This window comes from Pleuronectes platessa, chromosome 14 (assembly GCF_947347685.1).
Source record: "Pleuronectes platessa chromosome 14, fPlePla1.1, whole genome shotgun sequence".
NCBI lineage: Eukaryota > Metazoa > Chordata > Actinopteri > Pleuronectiformes > Pleuronectidae > Pleuronectes > Pleuronectes platessa.
In genome coordinates this window covers 23,773,606-23,796,097 of record NC_070639.1, presented here as the reverse complement: position 1 = coordinate 23,796,097, position 22,492 = coordinate 23,773,606, and the positions used below count along the sequence as shown (strand labels likewise).

At 44.8% G+C, this 22,492-nt stretch overlaps 1 protein-coding gene across 1 annotated transcript; it reads left to right on the top strand.

The window, feature by feature from the left end:
* Nucleotides 1-829: 829 nt before the first annotated feature.
* On the top strand, nucleotides 830-19,010 carry ankrd44 (ankyrin repeat domain 44). Its single transcript, XM_053440033.1, has 27 exons — nucleotides 830-912; nucleotides 4,931-5,014; nucleotides 6,012-6,090; nucleotides 6,583-6,653; nucleotides 7,324-7,524; nucleotides 8,616-8,703; nucleotides 9,534-9,676; nucleotides 9,980-10,192; nucleotides 11,052-11,130; nucleotides 11,216-11,330; nucleotides 11,444-11,526; nucleotides 12,231-12,294; nucleotides 12,809-12,877; nucleotides 13,303-13,443; nucleotides 13,554-13,619; nucleotides 14,445-14,556; nucleotides 14,957-15,028; nucleotides 15,343-15,544; nucleotides 15,908-15,995; nucleotides 16,075-16,192; nucleotides 16,449-16,671; nucleotides 16,752-16,839; nucleotides 16,931-17,014; nucleotides 17,090-17,235; nucleotides 17,321-17,403; nucleotides 17,616-17,698; nucleotides 17,833-19,010. The coding sequence occupies exons 1-27, from the start codon at nucleotides 886-888 to the stop codon at nucleotides 18,059-18,061; spliced, it is 3,051 nt and encodes a 1,016-aa protein (XP_053296008.1). The 5' UTR covers nucleotides 830-885; the 3' UTR covers nucleotides 18,062-19,010.
* Nucleotides 19,011-22,492: the final 3,482 nt, after the last annotated feature.

Below are 22,492 nucleotides of genomic sequence, written 5' to 3'. Positions count from 1 at the left end.
CTGCGTGTGTCTCTGAGTGAGTGTGTTTGTTTGTGAATATGTGTGTTTCTATCTCCCTGTGTGTGTCTCTCTCTTTGTGTGTATGTGTGTGTCTCTCTCTTTGTGTGTATGTGTGTGTGTGTGTGTGTCTCTCTCTCTCTCTCTCTCTGCGTGTGCGTGTGTCTGTGTCTCTGTGTGTGAGCTCTGAGTGTGTGCGTGGGTTCGTGAGTATGTGTGTGTCTCTCTCTGTGTTTGACCCTGTCTCTCTCTCTCTGTGTGTATGTGTGTGTGTGTGTGTCTCTCTCTCCCTCTCTCTCTATCTGTGTGTGTGTCTGTGTGTGTGTCTCTCTCTGTCCAGACGGGGGCAGCAGAGAGAGGAGCCGCAGCTGGTTGTTGATGCTGGAGCTTCTTCTGCATCTCCGCGCGGAGCAGCGACTTCCTGTGAGATCCGACCCGGCTGCCAGGCTGCTTCTCCGGGCGGCTCGTGTCTCTGCTCACCGGGGAGGAAGGCGCTGTCCCCGCGGTCCTGTGGCTGCTGCACGGCTCTGGAAGGCACCGGGGAACCCAGCAGAAGCGGCTGCGGCAGAAGCGGTCATACATGTGGGCTGTTCACACCGGAGGACCCGGCTCCTGTTCCTGCTTCCCCGCCTCCCCGCGACCCCGGGGCGGCCGCACATAGCGTCAGTGGAGCGGGGCTGATGGCCCTGGTGCTCGGCCCGGCCTTCATCAGCATCCCCCGCCTGTGCCGCTGCTAGGGAGCTACGAGCGGTCGTTTCCGTTAGCGGGGCGTCGAAGGGCAGAGCGGGTCCGGGCGGAGGAGGAGCCCGGGTGTGGGCGCAGCACCGCCCCGGTGCATGGTGCCGCGGAGCCGCAGGGAGTGGATGAGCCGCCGGAGCTGACCCGGAGATGGCGGTCCTCAAACTGGCCGAGCAGGTACCGGAGCTAGCCGCTGTTAGCTTAGCATCACCCCCTCTGCTCGGGATACATGATTTTATCTTTTATTTATGACTCTTTGTCTCTTTGTGTTTTTACTCCGAGCGACAAACAGGAAATAAAACATGATTATTATTAATGTTTAATTTCCTCCTGAAGCTGAATCAGTTTTAATGTTCAGATCTCACACACACTTCCTGTCGTTACCTCAAGTAACTGAGTACTTTTACTCAACTACTACACATGCATCATGTACTTTTACTTGAGTACTCTCAGTACTTGCTCCTGTGTACTTCTACTCTGAAGCTGCAGATATTCATTGAATCATTGATTAATCAGCTGATTGTGATTCAATTGATTACCTCCCAGGGCCGTATTGACCTCCTTCAAGGCCCCAGGGCCAAAACTCATTAAGCCCCCCCCCCCCACACTAACCCAGTCTGTTCTCATCAGTTTCATCGTCTCCTCTGATACGACCACAATTTTATTTACAAATCAATTATTGAACTGAGAAACAGCCGATCCTCACACTGTATAATGACACCGTGACAGCGAGGGGCCACATGTCAGGTCCCTGAACCTTCAGTTAGGGAACCGTTCCCTCCCCGGTCTCCCTCGTGTGAACTCAGACTGCAGCTGGAGCTTCCACCTGTTTCTGAGGATTCCTCCTGGTGAACGAAGCTCAGCTGGGATCTGAGGGAGTCTCTGTGGAGAAGACGTGACACGGCCTCCTCAGATCTGTTTGTAAACTTCAAGGAGGGAAGAGCAGTTTCTTTTTTTTGTTCTGGAACTCAGGGACTTCCTGTTGTTTGCAGACGACGCGCTGAGGAAGATGTCTGATAACCGGATTCCCTCGGCGCCACAGCTCAGCCTCGTATAGATTCTTTCTCTCTTGTGTTTCGTCATGTGCTGATCAAGTGTGAGTCACATGACGCCGGGCCGTGGTGAAGTCCTGTTGAAGATATGAGAGTGAGTCATAATGCGCAGCTTGTGTCCTTAATGAAAAGTCTTAAAAAGCAGTGAATTCAATAAAGGGCCCCAGAAGATCCAGAATTTAATTTGACAGAACACTGTGGTTGCCTCTCGTAGACCGGACGATCACTTCTAACCTTTAGCTTTTGTGCTCATTCTGTGTGTAGTTTCTTTTACAATGGGGATGTTTTGTGTCTCTCTTGCATAGTTTTGTGCGTCTTCTGTCTCGGCTCTTTCACTTCCAGGCTCCACACTCTGTCTTATTGAGAGAAGGATTACTGACGGTTTAGATTCAGCTTCTGGAAGCAGCAGCAGAGCGTGGTGGACTCTGAGGCCGTGGGAGACGAGCTGGTTTCAGGCCCGTCCCCTCGGGCGTGAGACCAGATCAAGCTTTCTTGTGCGACGTTTTTGTGTTGCATGTTCGTGTGTGTTCGAGAGACTGTGGAATGGGAACCAGGCTAATCTGATGGAGGAAGTTTGTTTAGGGTAGAAGTGGAAATCTGTACGTGCCGCTCTTATATCAGCTGAGTCCTGGCTCAGAGGTGACCTTGCTGCTAACGGCTCATTGTTACTGGTCACTAACTGGGTTTGTGTGACACTGGTTAGGTGAAGGAGAAATGGTATTGTGTGTGTGTGGTGCAACAATGGATTCTTATGTTTTGAGATCTTGTTGGATAATCTGCTGGTGGAGCCTGGCTGATAAATCTGTCAGACCAGCGTAGAGAGACACTACGTCTACAACTCAACTGCTAGAAGAACCTCAACCCTGTGTGATTTAAACAAAGTTGTGCAGCTACACACAAAACTACACTTCCACTGAAATAAATCGACAACTGATGCTGTCTGCCAGAGAATTTCTAAATAAGGAGAACTCCCACTCGCTCGTGTAGAGGGCGCTCACAAAGCTCCTGTCAGAATTAGTCATAGATCCTTATCTGACCAATCAGCACGCAGCAGCAGAATGAATTTAGTCATATAGGAAAAGTGAGCAAAATTTACCCTGTAAGAATTTTTTTTAAAATTTAAATTCTGATATTTAATCGATTCCAGTCTGAGGAGCGACGTCTTTTTAAAGCATCTTTATCGGATCTTTAAATAAACATATTTACGCATCATTACCAAACAACTATAAGGTTGTTTTGTCTGAATCAGTTTTGTGTTATTTAAACCGGTTTATTTGCCTTGATGATCCCAAACAGCTTGTTGTGTTAGTTTTGTAATTCACGCTCTTACACTCTCACAAATTCCTTAAATCTCCTCCTGCAGTTCTTGTGCCGTCACCAGACTTCCCAGCTCGCGGACCACAGACACAGCACTGGGACGAGGGGCCAGCTCAGTGTGTGTCTGTGTGAGTGAGTGAGTGCATGTGGAGCAAGTAGAAATGCTGCAAAGGGTCGGCTGCTTCTTTAAAGCAACGACCCCTACATCTCACCTCTCCTCGTTCACTACGTCTACACTTAAGTGTGTCCTTCCTCTTCCTCTCTCTCTCTCTCTTATCGGCTCAGCTCAAGTAAACGCAGATTAAACCTGAGTCGCAGATTAACGGCTTTGAAACTTCAGTGTAAATGTTGAGCATCACCAGGAGAAGACGGGAGACTCGCCTCCTCAACCGTCTCTCCCCTGGAGCTGATGAATCTTTGGAGGCTTCATGTTTGAAATCGTTTTATCAAATAAATAGAGCAGCAGGTTCACACTGTAGGAAACAGGTTGTGAAAACAATATGATTTGGTATCGGGAGCAGAACTCCGATACAAACGTGTAAACCTGCTTGTTTACCGAGGAGTGAGATGCTGATGATGTGGCGTTAGACCAGAGCTAAACTCGTGAGGTGAAGCAAAGAGCAGATGAGGAAGTGGTATCGTTCTGGGCTTTTTAAAGCAGAAGTGAAAAGCGGCTCTGCGGTTCCTCTCTCTTGTTTCTGAGAAGAAGTGACTGTGCAACAGGAAGTGAAGCGGGAGGTGACACGAAACACACAGGAAGTGAAGTGAGGCTCGATCCGGGTTCAGATCTAACCTGCAGCCCACGGTTCTGTCCCTGCAGAGGCTCAGACGCTCGAGGTCTAACGCTCAAAACTGAACTATTGAAGGTTGTTTCAGGAGCTTCAGTGTTTTCTCTGTGGGGGAGAGCAGCTTTTTAACTTTGCAGAAGTTTTACATTCATAAAAAAAGGCTTATAACACACGAACGGAGTCGCTCTTTAAGTCAGTGACATGTTCGAGACCCTCATGTTGAAGCTGCACTGCAGGTTTTTGTTTTTTGCCTCCGACTCCTTAAAGCCCCACAATGCTCTGTTTTGCTATGGCCTCTATTTATCTCCTATCTTCTGATCCATGAAAGAAAATAAGGGCCTCAGAGACGTGACCTCCACACAATGCCCTTCACTAAAGCCTCTGCTCAGCTTCTCATTCTCATGATCTGTATCTACACAGGATTTTCTACAACTGTTTGGTCCTGTCTACATATGAGAAGGTAAAGAGTGGATCAGGGAGCAGAGCCAGAACAACACACGTTGGAAAGTCAATCAGAAGAAACACAAACAAGTAAAAGCAGAAGTGTGACACCTGCAAAACAACAAAGAAGTTATACAGATTGACAACTAAATGCAAAATTACCTGAAAAAGACACAAAACAACTATTTTTATTGATGCAAAGCGAAAAGATGCAGTTTCCTTCAGTCTGTGACCAGGGGCCTTTTTCTCATGGTCTGTCCATGTTCACATCAACTCACCCTCTCTGCTCCGTCTGTAAACTCAGCCGCTTAAAGTCAAGCAGCTGCTCCTGCACACGTACACACAACCACACACGTACACACACAAGCGTATACACACACACACACACACACATTCACTCTTCCATACCGTGGGAATAAGGATCATGATCGCTCTCCTCTTGTGTGATGTCCAGGAGATATTCTCTCTCCCGCAAGTAGTGAAGTCATGTCTCATTTAGATTGTGTTTGTGTGTGTGTGTGTGTGTGTCCCTCGTCTGTCTCACACGTTGTCTCTGGTGTTTGTTGCTGAACGTCTTTCTGTCTCTCCTCTCTCCAGCCGCCGCTCATCCAGGCGATCTTCAGTGGAGACCCTGAGGAAATCCGAATGCTCATATACAAGTCTGAAGACATCAATGCTCTGGTGAGGAAAACGCAGAGGATCTGTCTTTATTAGACTTTAATAACTAAATATCTTTATCATGACAAATACCTGTAACTCTGAAAAAACATCTTATAATTAGGTGATCCAGTTATCATTACTCAAAATGCAAAGTTAAAAATATAAAGTACAGATTCTGATCCAGGTCACAAGAAGCTTTTCTGCTCAGAATTCACTTAATCTGAAACCCCAGCCTCCACTTCCTGTGGCAGCCGGCAGGAGGAGGGGCAAAGGTCAAGGGGCAAAGGTCAAGAGGCAAGGTTCAGAGTGTGTTCGTTTACATCAGCACATGGACTGGTCTTCTGTCCCGCTCTCTATCTGGAACATTGTCCACTTGAGACGGGTTTAGTTGGAGAAGCTCGGCCCAGTCACATGGTCCGGGGGGGGGGGGGGGGGGGGGGGCTTAAATCAACCAGAGTTTCCCCCGATCCGGATCCAATGAGTAATTTCCTGATTAATAACTCATCCTTCCACAAGTTTCATGGTGTTAAGTCAACCTGATGCAAACAACCTGAAATCACTGCCTCCTCTGTTTGGCCTCTTGAACCCAAAGATTACTAACAGCTCTTTTTCTGTATGAACTTATGCAATCATATTTAACAGGATGATTAACACTTTATTTATAGAGAAACTTTCAACACAAAGTACAAAGTTCTGCACAACTGAACACAAATAAGTGTTGTGATATTTCTACTCCCTCATCTGTCCTAGAAAAAATACTTTGTTTTTTTTACTCCATTTGTTTTGCAGCAGAAGCTAATTTTTAAAATGTGATCAACTAATAAAACATCTGATTATTGGACATCAATATAAGAGATTTATTTTTATCCTGGGGGAAATTCACAAGGTACCAACTGTATTTAAATGAATCAAAATGGCCTCTCCCTGAGCTGTACAACTATAAAGCGGTATCCTCTTATAAATATTAATAATTACATTCACATAAATATGATAATTCTCTTTCTTCTTCCTCCCTCAGGATGCAGAGAAGCGCACGCCGCTCCACGCCGCGGCGTTCCTGGGCGATGCCGAGATCACCGAGCTCCTCATCCTCTCTGGTAAACTCAGTTCTCCTCTTCACCTCCTCCATGCGTCTTCATCTTTTCACATCTCGTTTCAATAACAGCCTGGAGATGTGAGGTTATTTTAGAAGTATATATTCTTCCTGTTATGTTTTAGATTCATATCGTGTTAAACGCTACATTCCAGACATTCCTGCTAATATTTGCCTGCTATTAATGTGAATTATTGACAAACATCCCGTGATAAGACTTTCTAACTTCCCGTCCTTGTGGTTTTTTAGCCCCGAGACTATTTAGGAGGAAAGTAAACATTAACAACCAGAAACAGTTTAAAGTTTATTTGTCAGAGGCTGATAATCTCTTTAAACAGCAACAACAACTGGTCTTTACAGAAGTTAATAGTTAATGTGTTGGAGATGATTTTCAACCACGTTCACAAAACTCCCCCCAACATGTGATTTATTGAATTCTTCTTATTAAATGAGTTGTTTTTGCATCTTGCTCATCGCTGCACTTTCCTCTCGGCAGGAGCACGGGTCAACGCCAAAGACAACATGTGGCTCACCCCCCTCCATCGCGCTGTGGCATCCCGGAGCGAAGTGAGCACACAGACACACAGACACACACAGACACACACACACACACACACACACACACACACACAGGTTTCATGGGGCTTGTGATATTCACCTGTCGACACTCTGTCAGTTTTCAGCCTCTCCCTTTCTGCTCTGTCACATTCCAAAGTTTTCTCTTTGTCATCTGGTTCAAAGTCGTTGTTCAGACACTTTCTTCCTCCTGCCGACCAAACAGGTAACACAACATGGCTGGAATAACTGAGTGATGGAGTGTAGAGGTGGTGTGTAGCTCCTTCAGTCGGGGGAAGTAATTGTGTTACCTTCCAAAGGCTGCGTCTGAAATTAATTATTATTTATTCATTTGTTTGCATTAATGTGATAAAGGATCGGAGTCTTATATCCAAAGTAGTGTACATACCACATGTTACAGGCAAAACTGTCTCATATCTAATGGAAGTTTATTGTTTTGAGGGGAATTACATAATGTTTACATGTTAACAACCTTTCCAAATAAAATATCATAAACATGGAGGTAGGTTGGAATTTGTGAGAAGGGAACAGAGACGGTATATAAATGTCCAGAGGGCGCTCCATGAGGCGTCATGTCGTCCATCTTTATTCACACTCTGAGTCAATCTCTCTCTCTCTCTCTCTCTCTCTCTCTCTCTCTCTCTCTCTCTCTCTTCCTCAGGAGGCCGTGCGAGTTCTGATCCGTCACTCGGCCGACGTCAACGCCCGGGACAAGAACTGGCAGACGCCGCTTCACGTTGCTGCGGCCAACAACGCGCTGCGCTGCGCCGAGGTCATCATCCCGCTGCTGAGCAGCGTCAACGTGTCGGACCGCGGAGGACGCACCGCCCTGCACCACGCTGCCCTCAATGGCCACACGGAGGTACTGCAGGGAAACGACCAGACGTGTTTGTCCTGCATCCTTTCTGCAGAACAGTGTTCCCTCTGCTGTGTGACGCCCTCATGTATGAGTTAACACTTGGGTGTATTCTCAGCGCAATTATCATAACAACGACATTCAGTTTTATGATTTGGTGTTACATAACTAGCTTTGTGCTAACGTGGCAGGCTAGTTATCAATATGATGCAATAGAAGCACATGAAGTAAAATCCACAGCCACAACAACACATATCAGGTTATTAATAATAATACGTTCATAAGTTCTGCACAAAACAAGTGGATAAAATACAGAAGGATGTACGTAAATATTATTTATAGTAACAATGGATAAAGGGACAATGCTAATCTGGCCTCCCAAGTTAATTCAGGAATAAGTCTTCTGATAAAGTAGGTTTTAAGCTGAGATTTGAAACAGACACAAACAGCTTGTTTCCTCAGGCAGTGACCTCCAGAGCCTCGGGCCTGAAGAGCCTCGTCTGAAGGTCACAGGCTGCACAGAGGCAAACAGGGAAGTAAAAGACAGGAGATAGATCCTGGGGCCAAACCATGAACAGCTGTAAATGTCATCAATAAATAATTATACAAATTTAAGAGAGCCATTGTTAAAACGATAAAACAGAAGTGATGTGATCATTTCTCTTATTTCTAGTTATTAACCTCTGGTGTCGGTCATTGGTTCTAACGTTCATGTGCTAAACCTGCGTTACTGGTGAAGTTCACCAGTAAACTGATGCGTCCCTCCTCTGTGGTTGTGGTTAGCTGATGAGTTAGAAGGAAACACGTGGGTGCCCTTCATTCTGAAACACTCCTCACAGCAGGTGGTATTCACGGACGTGCTGAATCTAAAATTAAGAATGAGAGGCGGCAGATTTCTGGAAATCTGAATGGACGCCTCCTCTTTTCCCTCCTGAGTGTTTATGCAACAGCTGAGCCGAGCCATGTGTTGACAGTGGCGTTATATAAAGAGCATCAACCCACACAAGCATCCTCACAAACATCCTCATGCATCGCACACGCTCGGCCCGCTGCTACGATCATTCAAACTCTCTCATCTGTTGCTCTTCTCTCGTCAGATGGTGAACCTCCTCCTCGCCAAAGGAGCCAACATCAACGCCTTCGATAAGAAAGACGGCCGAGCGCTGCACTGGGCGTCTTTCATGGGTGAGACAGACAAAGACGGAGTTTGTTTCAAGCGTCTCACGCACCCTGCTTTTATTTCCTGGAAGACGACCGATGCAGATGTGTCCCGGAAAAATGAATCAGTGGCTCATTGTTAGTCCCCGAGAACCCGAAGGAGCTCGAGTGAAGAGACAAGACGAGAACAGAACACAGAAAGTGGTTCGACCCATTTAGGACAAAACCAAATGTGGTTCAAGAACAAAACAAAGATCATCTCGCAAATTATGTTTAAGATCAGAGAATCTGTATTAGACCCACAAGGGGACAGTTACAGTATTAGAGCAGCAAGAGTCAAAAAGACATCAGCAAGTTATAGGCAATACATAAGTGTGAGGGATATATATATGTAGAAATATGCAATGTGACGATATGTACAGTGAATGAATTACACATGAACTGTTGATATTGCACAGACAGATGAATATAGCTGAAAGTTTTCAGTAACTTTAGTAAATCGTCAATTGGAAAATGTTATTGTTCATTCAATAACAATAAATAAACTAAAATTATTGATACATAGATAAAAGTTTAAATTACATTCTGCCAATAAAACAGTCAATATGAATAAATTATATTAATGTAAAGTAACATCTTTGTTAATCTGACAACTTATTGAAACAAACAATCAGGAAACAATGAGCAATGATTATAATTATTAGTTTCAGCTTTAATGCATTTCTGTGATGTTCTGAGATCATCCAGAAATATCAAGAGTCCTTAACAAAGTTCATGGTTAAATATGCAAACACAGATTTTGAGTCTGTGCTGCAGTCAACTCGTCACTGACCTGTTCTCTGGTGCGCCCCCTGCAGGTCATCTGGATGTGGTGTGTCTGCTGGTGAGTCAGGGGGCAGAGATCAGCTGCAAGGACAAACGGGGATACACCCCCCTCCACACGGCGGCGTCCAGCGGACAGATCGCTGTGGTCAAACACCTGCTGAACCTGTCTGTGGAGGTCAGCACGCACACACACACACACACACACACACATGCACACACACACACACACACACACACACACACACACACGCACACACACATTGTGTGAGGACACCGGTTTACGTACATTCCCGTGAAATTGTCCAAAGCCCCTTAACTCTGAACATCCAGAACTCAAACACTAATTTAACTTGGCCCACGCTCAAAGTTTAACAAGCACAGAAGCACACATTCACTCTGTGGTGGACACACACACAGACACACACAAAAGTGCATAACAGCACTGACTCGGACCTCTCCTCCTCCTCCTCCTCCTCAGATAGACGAGTCCAACGCCTTCGGGAACACGGCGCTCCACGTGGCGTGCTTCAACGGTCAGGACGCCGTCGTGAGCGAGCTCATCGATTACGGCGCCAACGTCAGCCAGCCGAACAACAAGGGCTTCACGCCGCTGCACTTCGCCGCCGCCTCCACGCACGGGGCGCTCTGCCTGGAGTTCCTGGTCAACAACGGGGCCGACGTCAACGTGCAGGTAGGTCCATGCATTTGTCCCCATCACAGTTTAATGATTTCCATAAGCACCAACCAGGTCTCCACATTTTAGATAAGTTGGTTTTTTGACATGAAATTACTTTTTTTTTCATAAAAACTGTCAAAACAATCAAATCAATGATAAAAGAATCGTCCCATCTATTGCTAGAACCTTTAAATCGAAATTTAATTCTGCTGAGTAGATTAACAACGATAGATAGATAGATAGATAGATGGATACTTTATTAATCCCGTGGGAAATTCAGATCATCCAGTAGCTTGTACACTTATCACATCACTGACATATATAAATCACATAAATCCCATAAATCACACAAATCACATAAATCACATACGGAGAAACATATTTACAGATATAGGAATGCAATGATGTGATTGTGTCAGTGTCCAGTAGGAAAGTGTTCTTGTGCTGCTGGAGTGGATAGTACAATAAAATATAAACTGTATATATATAAAAACAGCAGAAAAAAATATATATATATAAATATCTAAATATATTTTGAATATGTAGTGGTAAAGTCTGTGCATGGGGCTAGTATAGCCAGTAAAGGGATTGGATAGTACAATGGAATTTAAAATGTTTATATATATATATATAAAAACAGCAGAAAAAATAAAAAATTATATATAAATATCTAAATATATTTTGAATATGTAGTGGTAAAGTCTTTGCATGGGGCTAGTATAATAATGAGAAGAGAAGAGAAGAGAGAAGAATATCTTAAATAACAATGTAGACGGTGTCAAATGAGTGTAAAGAAATAACTCAGAAGTCACTGTTATTACCCGTGTTTCCTCAAACTCGAACCTAAAGGTTTTGTGTTTCATTCCCTCGTCAGAGCCGCGATGGGAAGAGTCCTCTCCACATGACGGCGGTTCACGGACGCTTCACTCGCTCTCAGACGCTGATCCAGAACGGTGAGACCTCGTTGTGCAGCTTCTCGCTCAAACACACCTGAAGAGATTTTCTCCCTTTATGATTATGAACGTGATATTTTTCCAGGTGGAGAGATCGACTGCGTGGACAAGGACGGAAACACCCCCCTGCACATCGCCGCCCGCTTCGGCCACGAGCTCCTCATCAACACGCTCATCACCAGCGGAGCCGACTGCACCAGGTTCGATTTGATTCACTCTTGAAAAATGTGTTTGAAACACTTTTATGAAACGATATTCAGTGACAGATTCTTCTTCTCCTCCTCCTTCTCCTCCTCCTCCTCCTCCTCTGCAGGCGAGGAGTCCACGGGATGTTTCCTCTGCACCTGGCGGCTCTGAACGCTCACTCCGACTGCTGCCGCAAGCTGCTGTCCTCAGGTAACGCTCTGGAGCACCAGGTAGATCCAGTAGATCCAGTCCCAAGGTCAATGTCCTGAGCCTCAGCTGCCAGTTTATTAGGGACACCTGGTCAGAGGTGTTGATTTAACTAGATGGTTATTTAATAAGGTGAATTATATTATATTCATCTTGATCCTTCAAACTGTAAATAACTGTTATCAACTCTGTGCTGCTCTACATGATCAGGTTTAAACAATCACATCTAATATCTGATCGTTTAAAGTTACTTTTCTCATCCTAAGTTTTATTTTTATTTTTTATATTAAAAGGCACAAACTTTACGTGAAGACTAAAAAACTTTAAGCTGACACAATCCTCTGTGATTGGATGTTGTAGTTCTCACAGATATAAAGTGTGTTCTAGTTTTATTATATATTTAAACTCACCACTACGTGTCATGTGGAATAAAAAGCGAAGCTGAGCTCAAAGCAGATTCAATAAAACTGCTGTGACTCACTTTGGTTTCTCCCATGAACTAATATAAAACTGTGGGTTTCTTATTAAATATTCCGACTTGATGAGTCAGCAGTTTTCACCATGTGGATGATGACCTGGATATTTCAGTTTCTTATAATCTGGTGTTCACATGTAGTTTTCAGTCTTGAGCCGGTTTGTGGTGAATTCACAGATTCAAGTCAGATTCAAGGTTTAGTATAATGTGTTCTGACTCGTCCTCTCTGCAGGTTTCCAGATCGACACCCCCGACACGCTGGGGAGGACCTGCCTGCACGCTGCGGCCGCCGGAGGGTGAGAACCAATCATCACTGGTCATTATGGGACACGAGGCTGGAGGACAAGTTTGTGCACTGCAGGGGAAATTACACATCAAGCAGATTTCTTTAAGTTAAAACCACAGCTGAAGCAAACAGACTAAAAATTTGCCTTTTGTCAAATTTACTTAAATCTATTTGTGGCACACACAGACCAACCATTCACTTTTTAGCATCATTTTATTATCTCCAACATAAATTCATAAAACCTAAACTTAAAAACCTCCAGCTCTGTCCCTGATGAAACTGTATTTGAATTCACAAGGTCCAGATTGTTTCAGAAGATCTGCACCAACACTTTTGTTGATAATCATGTTCGCAATCAAAATGTACAGTGGTGAAAACATAACCTCCTTGGTGGAGTGTATATATATTATGTAATTTGATATATATAATAAACAGTAACTGTGGTGCATCTTTCTATTTGTTCTATAGTCTGAAGGCTCTGTGTGTGTTTGTGTGTGTGTGTTTGTGTGTTTGTGTGTGTGCAGGAACGTGGAGTGTGTGAAGTTGCTCCTGAGCAGTGGAGGAGATCACAACAGGAGAGACACGTGTGGAAGGTAAAGAAAACATGTTCCAGTTAAAACTGTTGTTCATGAAAGTGTCAGTTTGTTCAGATATTTTGCTTATCACTGAATAATTTATTTATTTATACTGTTCATGTGGAACTCTTCATTCGAAGCACTGACGAGTTGCTGCTGATCTATTAACAGATAACACAAGTATAATTATATAAAATATATCCTCATTGTTTAAGTTAGAATGTTCTAATATTTGCTTATAACTACATTCTAATGTTATAAAAATGAAATGTTCACAAGCTGCTTCTAAATGTGAAATATTAGAATTAAATCAAAATGTTACACATTAAATGATAATTTATTTGATTTGAGAGAATATACACAAGATACATTTATAGTGAGAATGATCTTTGTACTACTCTTGAACAGACGAGTTGAGCCTGACTGCCTCTGCTCTTCCTCAGGACTCCTCTTCACTACGCCGCCGCCAGTCGTCACTACCAGTGTCTGGAGACGCTGGTGGCTTGTGGCACCGCCATTAACGTCACCGACCAGTGGGGGCGCTCTGCCCTGCACTACGCCGCGGCCTCGGACCTGGACAGGAGGTGAGAAGAGGAAGAACTCACTCACTGTGACCATAGACGGTCACTGTGACTATACATCACACCTCACTGTCCCCCCCCCCCCACCCCCCCCTCTACCCTCTGTTCCACAGGCGTCGTGTGAATCTGGAGCCGGAGAGTGACGGGGTTCAGGCGGAGAGAGAGAAAGAGGCCGGACTGTGAGTTCACACTGAAACAAACATGGAGACAAAAAGAAACACAAAGAGAAAGAAACACAAAGAGAAACAAACACAAAGAGAAAGAAACATGCGTCCAAACTGTAGAAAACACCAACGACTGCTGTCATATATAAATGTAAACATAAATATATACTACGTGTGTGTGTATATAATGTGCTTTCATAGATACTAGAAAACAATACAAAAATAAAGGGGGATCAATCCAACACAGAAATTAGTTCTAAACGCAGGTTTCAGTAACAAAGTTTAACGGATGTTTGAGGAAATTACTGAGGATACTTTTATTTTATGAAACAAGATGTTTCTTGAGTTTTAAGTTCCTCATTGAGTCTGAGAGAGAGAGAGAGAGAGAGAGAGAGGAAGACGTGTTCATCTGTTCTTCTTCATGAGCTGTGATTGATAATCATAAAATCTATCTCTGCACACAATCAACACATCTGCAGAAATCAACAAGTCCATTGAGCAAATAATGTGCGTGAGTGATACAGAGCCAGAGAAATTAAAAACAGAGACATAAACAGACTAAAAACAATAAAATAGAGGCCGACAAAGTGCGTAAACACGGACCTGACACACAAATCACCACAAAACACGTTTAGTCGATCTTTGGTTTTATCGTCTCATAATCTCGATCCCCACCCGTCTTAACGTGTGTGTGTTGGATGTGTGATATATTGAACTGATCAGACATGAGAGAGCGAGCAGAGAGACGTGTTTGATTCATCATGTCATCAGTGCTCAGCACATGTGATCTTCCGGCTCTGGAGCCTCCATCTTGTTCACGGAGACACGTCTGTGTTCCAGATGTTTGGAGTTCCTGCTGCAGAGCGGAGCCGTGGCCTCGCTCAGGGACCAGCAGGGCTACAGCTCGGTCCACTACGCCGCCGCCTACGGACACAGGCACGGTCTGGAACTGGTCAGTCCTTCACTCGGGACACATGGAGACAATATGTGTGTTTTAATATGTGAAATATATTTGTGTTGTTGTTGTGACTTCAGGCGATTCGCTGCATCTGCTGTGGAAACACATTCCAGGGCCTCGTGTCCGGAAATCATCTTCACGCTGAAATGAGACTAGAAACATTTTTACAAAGCGTCTTAAAGTTTAAAGCTGTTTCCAAAAAACATTGTTAACTGAACATGAAATAAAAACGTGTTAATGCAGATCGTTGGTTTAATAATCACTCGTTAAGAACATCTGAAGAAGCTTCACAACCTGCCGAGATTATTAATTACTCGTTTTATCATCCATCATTTGATAATACTTTAAAATACTTTAAAATAAGAAAATCAAACTTTCCTGTTGTGACCTGCAGCTGCTGGACAGAGACGACAGTCGCCATGATGACCCCGAGTCTCCGAGTGCCAGGAGCCCGCTGCACCTCGCTGTGAGTCTCACACCAGTTCCTATAACATTAAAATCTACTTGACTTAAATCATGTTTTTCCTAATTTGTGAGAAAACAGATAAATATTCAACCAGAAATGATTTTACTTTAAAGTTTTGATTCTTTTCTTTGGGAGGTTTAAATGTTTAAGATCAGATTTCTCAGACTAAAGGTTTCTTCTTCCTCATTTTCCAGAGAGGCTAAAATAGGATCAAATGAAAAGTCTCAAATCATATAACATAACCCACATTTCCCTGGCTGGTTGGTTTCCTGTGATTCCCTGATGTGTGTTGAAGTCTCTGTGTCTTCCCTCAGTCGTACCACGGCCACGCTCAGGCTCTGGAGGTGCTGCTGCAGGGGGAGCGGGAGGTGGACCAGGGGGACGAGCTGGGGCGGACCCCCCTGGCCCTGGCCGCCCTCCGGGGCCACACTGACTGCGTTCACACCCTCCTCAGCCAGGGGGCGTCACCGCGCACCACAGACACGCAGCACGGACGCACCCCCGTCCACCTGGCAGGTGCGTTCAGCTTCCTGTTTCCGTGTCACATGACAAGTGGCCTGGAGCATGTGGACACTGGGGGAAGTGGTTTAAGCAGCAGATTCATGTTTTAGAATCAAAATCTAATTCTGTTTCTTCTTTTTAATTATAAGAAACTTTTGAAACTAGATTAAAAAAACACTTTGTCATTATGTGTAAGATCTGGTTCTTTATTTATAATCTTTTGTTTGTTGACGTTTTCTCTGACAATAAAGTTTCTCTGTTTGTGCCTCTTGCTCTGTTGCACCCCCTCTCTCTCTCTCTCTCTCTCTCTCTCTCTCTCTCTCTCTCTCTCTATCTCTCTCTCTCTCTCTCTCTCTCTCTCTCTCTCTCTCTCTGCAGTGATGAACGGTCACACGACGTGTGTGCGCCTCCTGCTGGACGAGTCGGACTGTGCAGAGCTCGTGGACGCTGCTGACTCTCTGGGACAGTGAGTGGTCGTCCCTCTGTCTCATATCCTCCTGTCTCCTTGTCTCACTCCCACTAACCTGCCTGGTCCTGGTCTGCAGGACTCCTCTGATGCTGGCGGTGGCCGGAGGTCACGTGGACGCCATGTCGCTGCTGCTGGAGAGGGAGGCGAGCGTCAACCTGGCCGATAACCACGGCCTCACCGCGCTGCACCTCGGGGTGAGTGCGTCTGTCCTGACAAGAGACCGTGAATAAAGATGGACGAGCTGATGGAGATGATGTGACGTCATGTCGTCCATCTTTATTTAGTCTGTGACGTGAACCAGTAGCTTCACAGAAGTTTGGGAAAGAGAAGCAAAGTAAAACCAGATGATTTCTACCAGAACAGTTTGGTTTGAAAGTTTGTGCAAACAAACAAATGCAGTAAATTAAAATGACGTCCTGTTTATCTTGTTGAATAATACGTTGTGTGCAGCTGCTGTGTGGTCAGGAGGAGTGCATCCAGTGTCTGTTGGAGCAGGAAGCCTCGGTTCTGCTCGGCGACTCTCGTGGTCGCACGCCCATCCACCTCGCCGCGGCCCGGGGCCACGCCTCCTGGCTGAGCGAGCTGCTGAGCATCGCCTGCTCCGAGCCGCCGTCCCTGCCGCCGCTGAGGGACCACAGCGGATACACGCCGCTGCACTGGGCCTGCTACTACGGTCAGTGTCCACTAACACACACACACACACACACAGTGTTGTGTGACTCTTTACTACACACGTGTGTTTTGTGTGTGCAGGTCAGGAGGGGTGTGTCGAGGTCCTGCTGGAGCAGAAAGGTTGTCGCTGTATCGATGGAAACCCGTTCACGCCGCTGCACTGCGCTGTGTGAGTCACACGTTATGAAATCATCACACAACTTTATTAGTGTCGTTCCTGTTTGACACAAGTCAGTGAACTCCTGTGTTCACGTCTTCAGGGTGAACGACCACGAGCCGTGTGCGTCTCTGCTGCTGGAAGCCATGGGCTCCGACATCGCCGGCTGCAAGGACGCCAAGGACAGGTGAGTCCTGTGTGTGTCTGTGTGTGTGAGTGTGTTGATCATCACTACCTCCACCTTCCTCCCTCTCTCCTGCAGGACTCCTCTTCACGCCGCCGCCTTCACGGGTCACGTGGAGTGTGTCCAGCTGCTGCTCTCACACGATGTGACCGTCGATGACGTGGACCAATCAGGTCGCACGGCTCTGATGATGGCGGCTGAGAAGGGCAAAGTCGGGGTCCTCGGTACAGACTCGTGGTTTTCTATTGGGTGATTCGTTCTCATCCTTCAGCTCCAGTATCAAGCAGCTCATGTGTTTTCTGTCTCCAGACGTTCTGTTGACCGGCGCCGGCGCCAGAATCAGCGCCACGGACAAAGATGGCAACACGGCGCTGCACCTGTCCTGCAGTAATGTAAGTGTCCACAAGGGGGCGTTCATCTCATCCAGACTGAGTTTCAACATCCTAAATTAATCACAAAAACTGACTTGAGCCTCCAGGAAATTGATAAATAAATTGATAAATGTCAGTTTTAGAATGAGGAAGAAACACTTATTTAAAACCTGCTGATCAGACCTCTCCCTCGCCTCCAGAGATCGCTCTAACTCCTCGTCCTCTCTCCTCAGGGAAAGGAAGACTGTGTGATGTTGATCCTGGAGAAGCTGACGGACACTTCGCTGATCAGCTCCACAAACGCAGCGCTGCAGACGTGAGTGTCCAGATCCTCCGTCCCCGAGGAAACCAGCTGTGTGGTCTCAGAGGAGCCGGCTGGAGAATAAGAGATTTGTCCTGATGTTGTTCCTCTTTATGTTTAAACTTGTCTGACTTGTCCGTTACCCACAGTCCTTTGCACCTGGCGGCGCGCAGCGGGCTGAAGCAGGCGGTGCAGGAGCTTCTGTCCCGAGGAGCCAGCGTTCAGACGGTGGATGAGAACGGTAGGAAGACGCTCGGCTCTGATCCTCACGACTCTCTGCTCGTAGAGGGAAGCTGCTCCTCGCTGTCCGGTCGGCCTGAACTCAGCTTCTCTGAGGAAACGTTCTGTTTCTGTTTCACTCTGCAAATGATTCTGTAGAATGAGAGGGTTCCCACGGGTCATGGAGGTCAAAGGATTTACTGAGAGGAAATGAGGAGGAGACGAGAGATGGAGAACGACAGAGTATTTGTCATATTGATGATTAATTTATTATATTACAGGAATAATGTAATTTAATGAGAAGAAGTCTTCTGATGTTCTCTCTCTTTAAAACGACAAGTGACCTCAAATTATTTATTTATTCTTGTAACATTACGACTTCATTCTCCTAAATATGTAAAACAATAGATTAAATCCATTTAAACCTTTTTGAAATTCAGATTCTAATAATTAATCTCTTTAGTTCTGACTAAACTGTGATGTTGTGGGAATCCTGATGAAACTGTGTCTGTGCTGCTTGTTCGCTCGTCCTGTGTCTTCAGAAACTTTAAAGTCCAACTGAAATTTATCATTTTCTTATTTTGGGTAAAAACTCAGGAGTTATTCAAATTTTGGTTTAATCATTATTTTGCATTCAGCTAAATCAATGATGAATTTAAAAATCATTAAAATTAACTGCAGAATTAAGACATTCTGCAGCTTCTCTGGTGTTAATGAAACAAACTCTGAGCTGACGCGTATCAATGAAAACATCTGTAAACATGAAAACATCTGTAAACATCTGTGATGATCTGCTGATCCTCTTTTCTCTAACGTCACTGAAACACTCGACTCTTCTTCTGTCTTCATGATGATATTCAAACACTCCGTCCTTATAGAAATATAGATTTTAAATCCACACGACAGTATCATAGTTTTCAGGGAGTTGTGTGTTTGTGTAGAAGAGATTTCAGTTGGACTTTATCAGAACGTGTGTGTTTCCCGTCCCGACGTCAGCTGGCTGAACTCTAATGGAATGCTGCTCCGTCCCCTTGTCTCCTGCTCCTGCTTCGCCTCCCTGCTTCCTCCTCGTCCACGTCTCCTCCTCCTCTTCCTCCCCCCCCCCCCCCCCCCCCCTCCCTCCCCCCCTCCCTCTCTCTGTCTCTCTACCTCAGGTCTGACCCCCGCTCTGGCTTGCGCTCCGAGCAGAGAGGTGGCTGATTGCCTGGCTCTCATTCTGGCTTCCATGATGCCTTTCTGCTCCCCTTGCAGCTCCGGGGCCCCGTCCCCAGGCGTCCTGCTGAGACACCTGCCCCCCCCGGCAGGCAAAGGCCCCGGCCCGGCCCCCGGCCCCCGGGCCCCTCGGAGCCCCAGGAACCCCTCCAGACCCTCGAGTGAGGGAACCACAGAGAACGACTCGGAGGACTCGGAAACCTTCTGACCCCCCCCCCCACCTCCACCACCACACTTGACCGTCTTCCCCCCCCCCACCCCCCCGACGCTTCCTGTGGAGACCTGGTGACGCAGAGAAGACACGGAGCAAAATGTCCAATATTAAACCAAGAAATAATCACATGAATAACTGACAGAAATTATGAAAATTAATTAATCTCGACTTAATTAAAACAACTTCTAATTATTTCATAACATCATAGGGCGCCAAACGGGAAAAACTGAAATTTCCAGGATTTTATAAATTTTTAACAAATTATAAAAACAAGATGTTGTGTCGCTCGCTTCATGTGTTTTAATAATTATGCTAGTTTTTTAAATACAATTAAATATTTGTGTTTATTCAACATTAAAGCCTCTAATGAACATTTCCAATAAGCCACAGATCTTTAATCATTTAATTATTATTACTGATGCATCAAATAATCAAACTTAACAAATTGAATCATTTGCAGTTAATTCATGTGATTATTTCTCGTATTGATTTAATATTGAAAGTTTGAGTCGGACTCTTCTTCTCTTTTTATGGATCATGAACAGAATCTTCTTCAAGTCGGAGGAACGACCACAACGTTTTTTTATTTGTGCTCTTTTTCCAAAAAAGACAAATTTATATTAAAAAAAAAATCAGATGGGAGCGGAGTGAAGAACCAGAGGCTGAAGAGGACTGGGATCTGGACTGGGATCTGGACCTGCACTGGTCTGCATGCTGGTGTTCTACCAACACGCTTCGTTCCTTCTCCTCACTGGTGCTTCAATCCAAACCGACCTCGGTACTCAGTCTCTGATTGGCTCAGAGCCGCGGAGACTTGCTTTGTCTTAAAAAAATGAAAAAGTCAAGAAAAAAGCCATTTTTTAAACTGTTTGTACAAAATGAAGTAGATCGTTAGAAACCTTCAGTGTAACTTTGACCTTTTTATGAGTTCAGCTCGTCGCTGAAACAAATATCTGACTTCCACTCACGAGAAGCTTCGTGAGCAGCTGAGCTCGATTTGAACTCTTTGAACGACTGAAGCACAAAGTGGGATTTTACTGTTTGACTGTGACGAGCTGGAGTGAGACGCTCACCACTTCAGGAAAGAGGAAAACATCCCAGTTCCTTCATCACGTCCCAGTTCCTTCACCACGTCCCAGTTCCTTCATCACGTCCCAGTTCCTTCATCACGTCCCAGTTCCTTCATCACGTCCCAGTTCCTTCATCACGTCCCAGTTCCTTCATCACATCCCAGTTCCTTCATCACGAAGGATTGTGATGTTGAGACGCTCGAGGTCCACAGAGGATGAAACTTCACTCGTCTTAATTGCAGTCCATGAGATTTACAATCAAAACCAGTGGAATTCATATCAACAGGAATGAATTAGCTGCTCTGTTGATAACTGATGAATCATTTCATCATTTTCTTTTTAAACATTTACAGTTTCCAGTTTCAGGATTTCATGTTTTATTTGTCACATTCGATCTTTCATCTTTATGAGCTTTGGAACAAACTCAAATTTAAACAAATCTTAAAAACATAACCTCAGAATGTGGGAAACGATACGAGATCAAATTACAGTTGGTGCTTAGTTTTAAATTCGTGTTAATTTGTTATGAACCTTTTGTGTAACTCACGTGAACGATGCTCCAGAGTGAAACTTCTGGTAAACGTCTCTCTCTCTGTTTGATATAGAAATTACAGGGAGGCAGATTTAGTCCTGACTGAAAATCCTCAAGTGGGTTATGAACGATGTACTGGGAGAACTGGGATGTTTCCCCTCTGATGAACACAGGCCTCGTGCACTGTCCCGACTCCATGTTTGTCCCCGACCCGTCATGCACACGTCTGTCCAGCAGGGGAGCCGAACTGTCCCCAACACGAAACCCCCGATTGTGCACGAGATCAAACTCAAGTTCATTGTTGTTATTTATGATCAAATCCAACATGATGGTACAAATGCTGCCAGCACTTAAATGTAGAATAACACAGGGCCTTGACCACTGCCCCCCCCGCACCACCCACCACCACCCCCCCCACCCTGTCCACCAGCTACGTGCCATCGTCTCCAACGTGTCCAGTGCCTTGATGTCCATCACGGTTTCTTTTACCACGCGTGTTAGTCGATTCTCACGTTCACCAAAAGTACAAAATAATGAATTGAGCTAAAATAAGAAAGATATTAACAGATGCAGTGAAATCTGTTTTCAGTTTGTTCTCCGGAGTCGAGAGGACGTTGTTGTTTCGAGATCTTTATATTTTGTACTTTTGGTGAAACAGTTTTTCATAATCTGAGCGGTGATGATTGAGGATTTTTCCTTTAACGCTGATGATTTTCTGAATTTATCTTAATCTCAACGAATCCCCACGAGAACAGACGTCACAAACCGATTTGTTCTCAAATGACAAACATCTTAAAAACCTCACAAATTAATAATTCAAGGCTTAGAAACATTCCCCACACAGATTGGGATTTATGGTTTGTTTTGAGCTGCAGATTAATACACACCAGAGATTTGAAGGATTTGTTGATGATAAGAAAAACAGGAAACTTCTCCAGCCTCATTCTTTTCAGTGGGTCGAGTGTGTTTGTGTTAATTTAGGTACTGATATGAAATTAAACCCTTTTGTACATAATGTCGCTGTAAAGCTTTGTATGAAAACCACGAGCACAGAGTGACGTCTGCATCCGGAGCGGCTGAATACGAACAGTGTTTTTTAATTTGAGTTATTAAACGATGTGTGTGTGTGTGTGTGAATATTAACGAGTTTATTTTGAAGTCGCTGCAGTGAAACGACTCTGACGTCTGATGGACGCATGTTGAGAAGCTCAGTGGCTCTGCTCCACTGTCCCTGCTGAGACTGAATCTGTCTGCCAGTATTATTATTAATTATTAATTATTAATGAGCTTCACCAGTCCGGACAATCGTCACGTCTCTGATGAGTTTCTTTCCAGTTCCTGATGCAGTACGACATGTTGAGGGCTGTTTGTCAGCGACACTTTGTTTTATATAAACTGTTCGATTCCACAAATCAATCTGTCCATGTTCTTCTTTTGCTTTTCACTGAATCGAACGAGTCATTAAATCCTCGTCAGAAATCAGAGTTTTATTTCTACTGAGGCTGAATTTCTAATTTTAAATTCAGTTTTTCATTATTCACTGTCTTTAAACAACAAGTAAA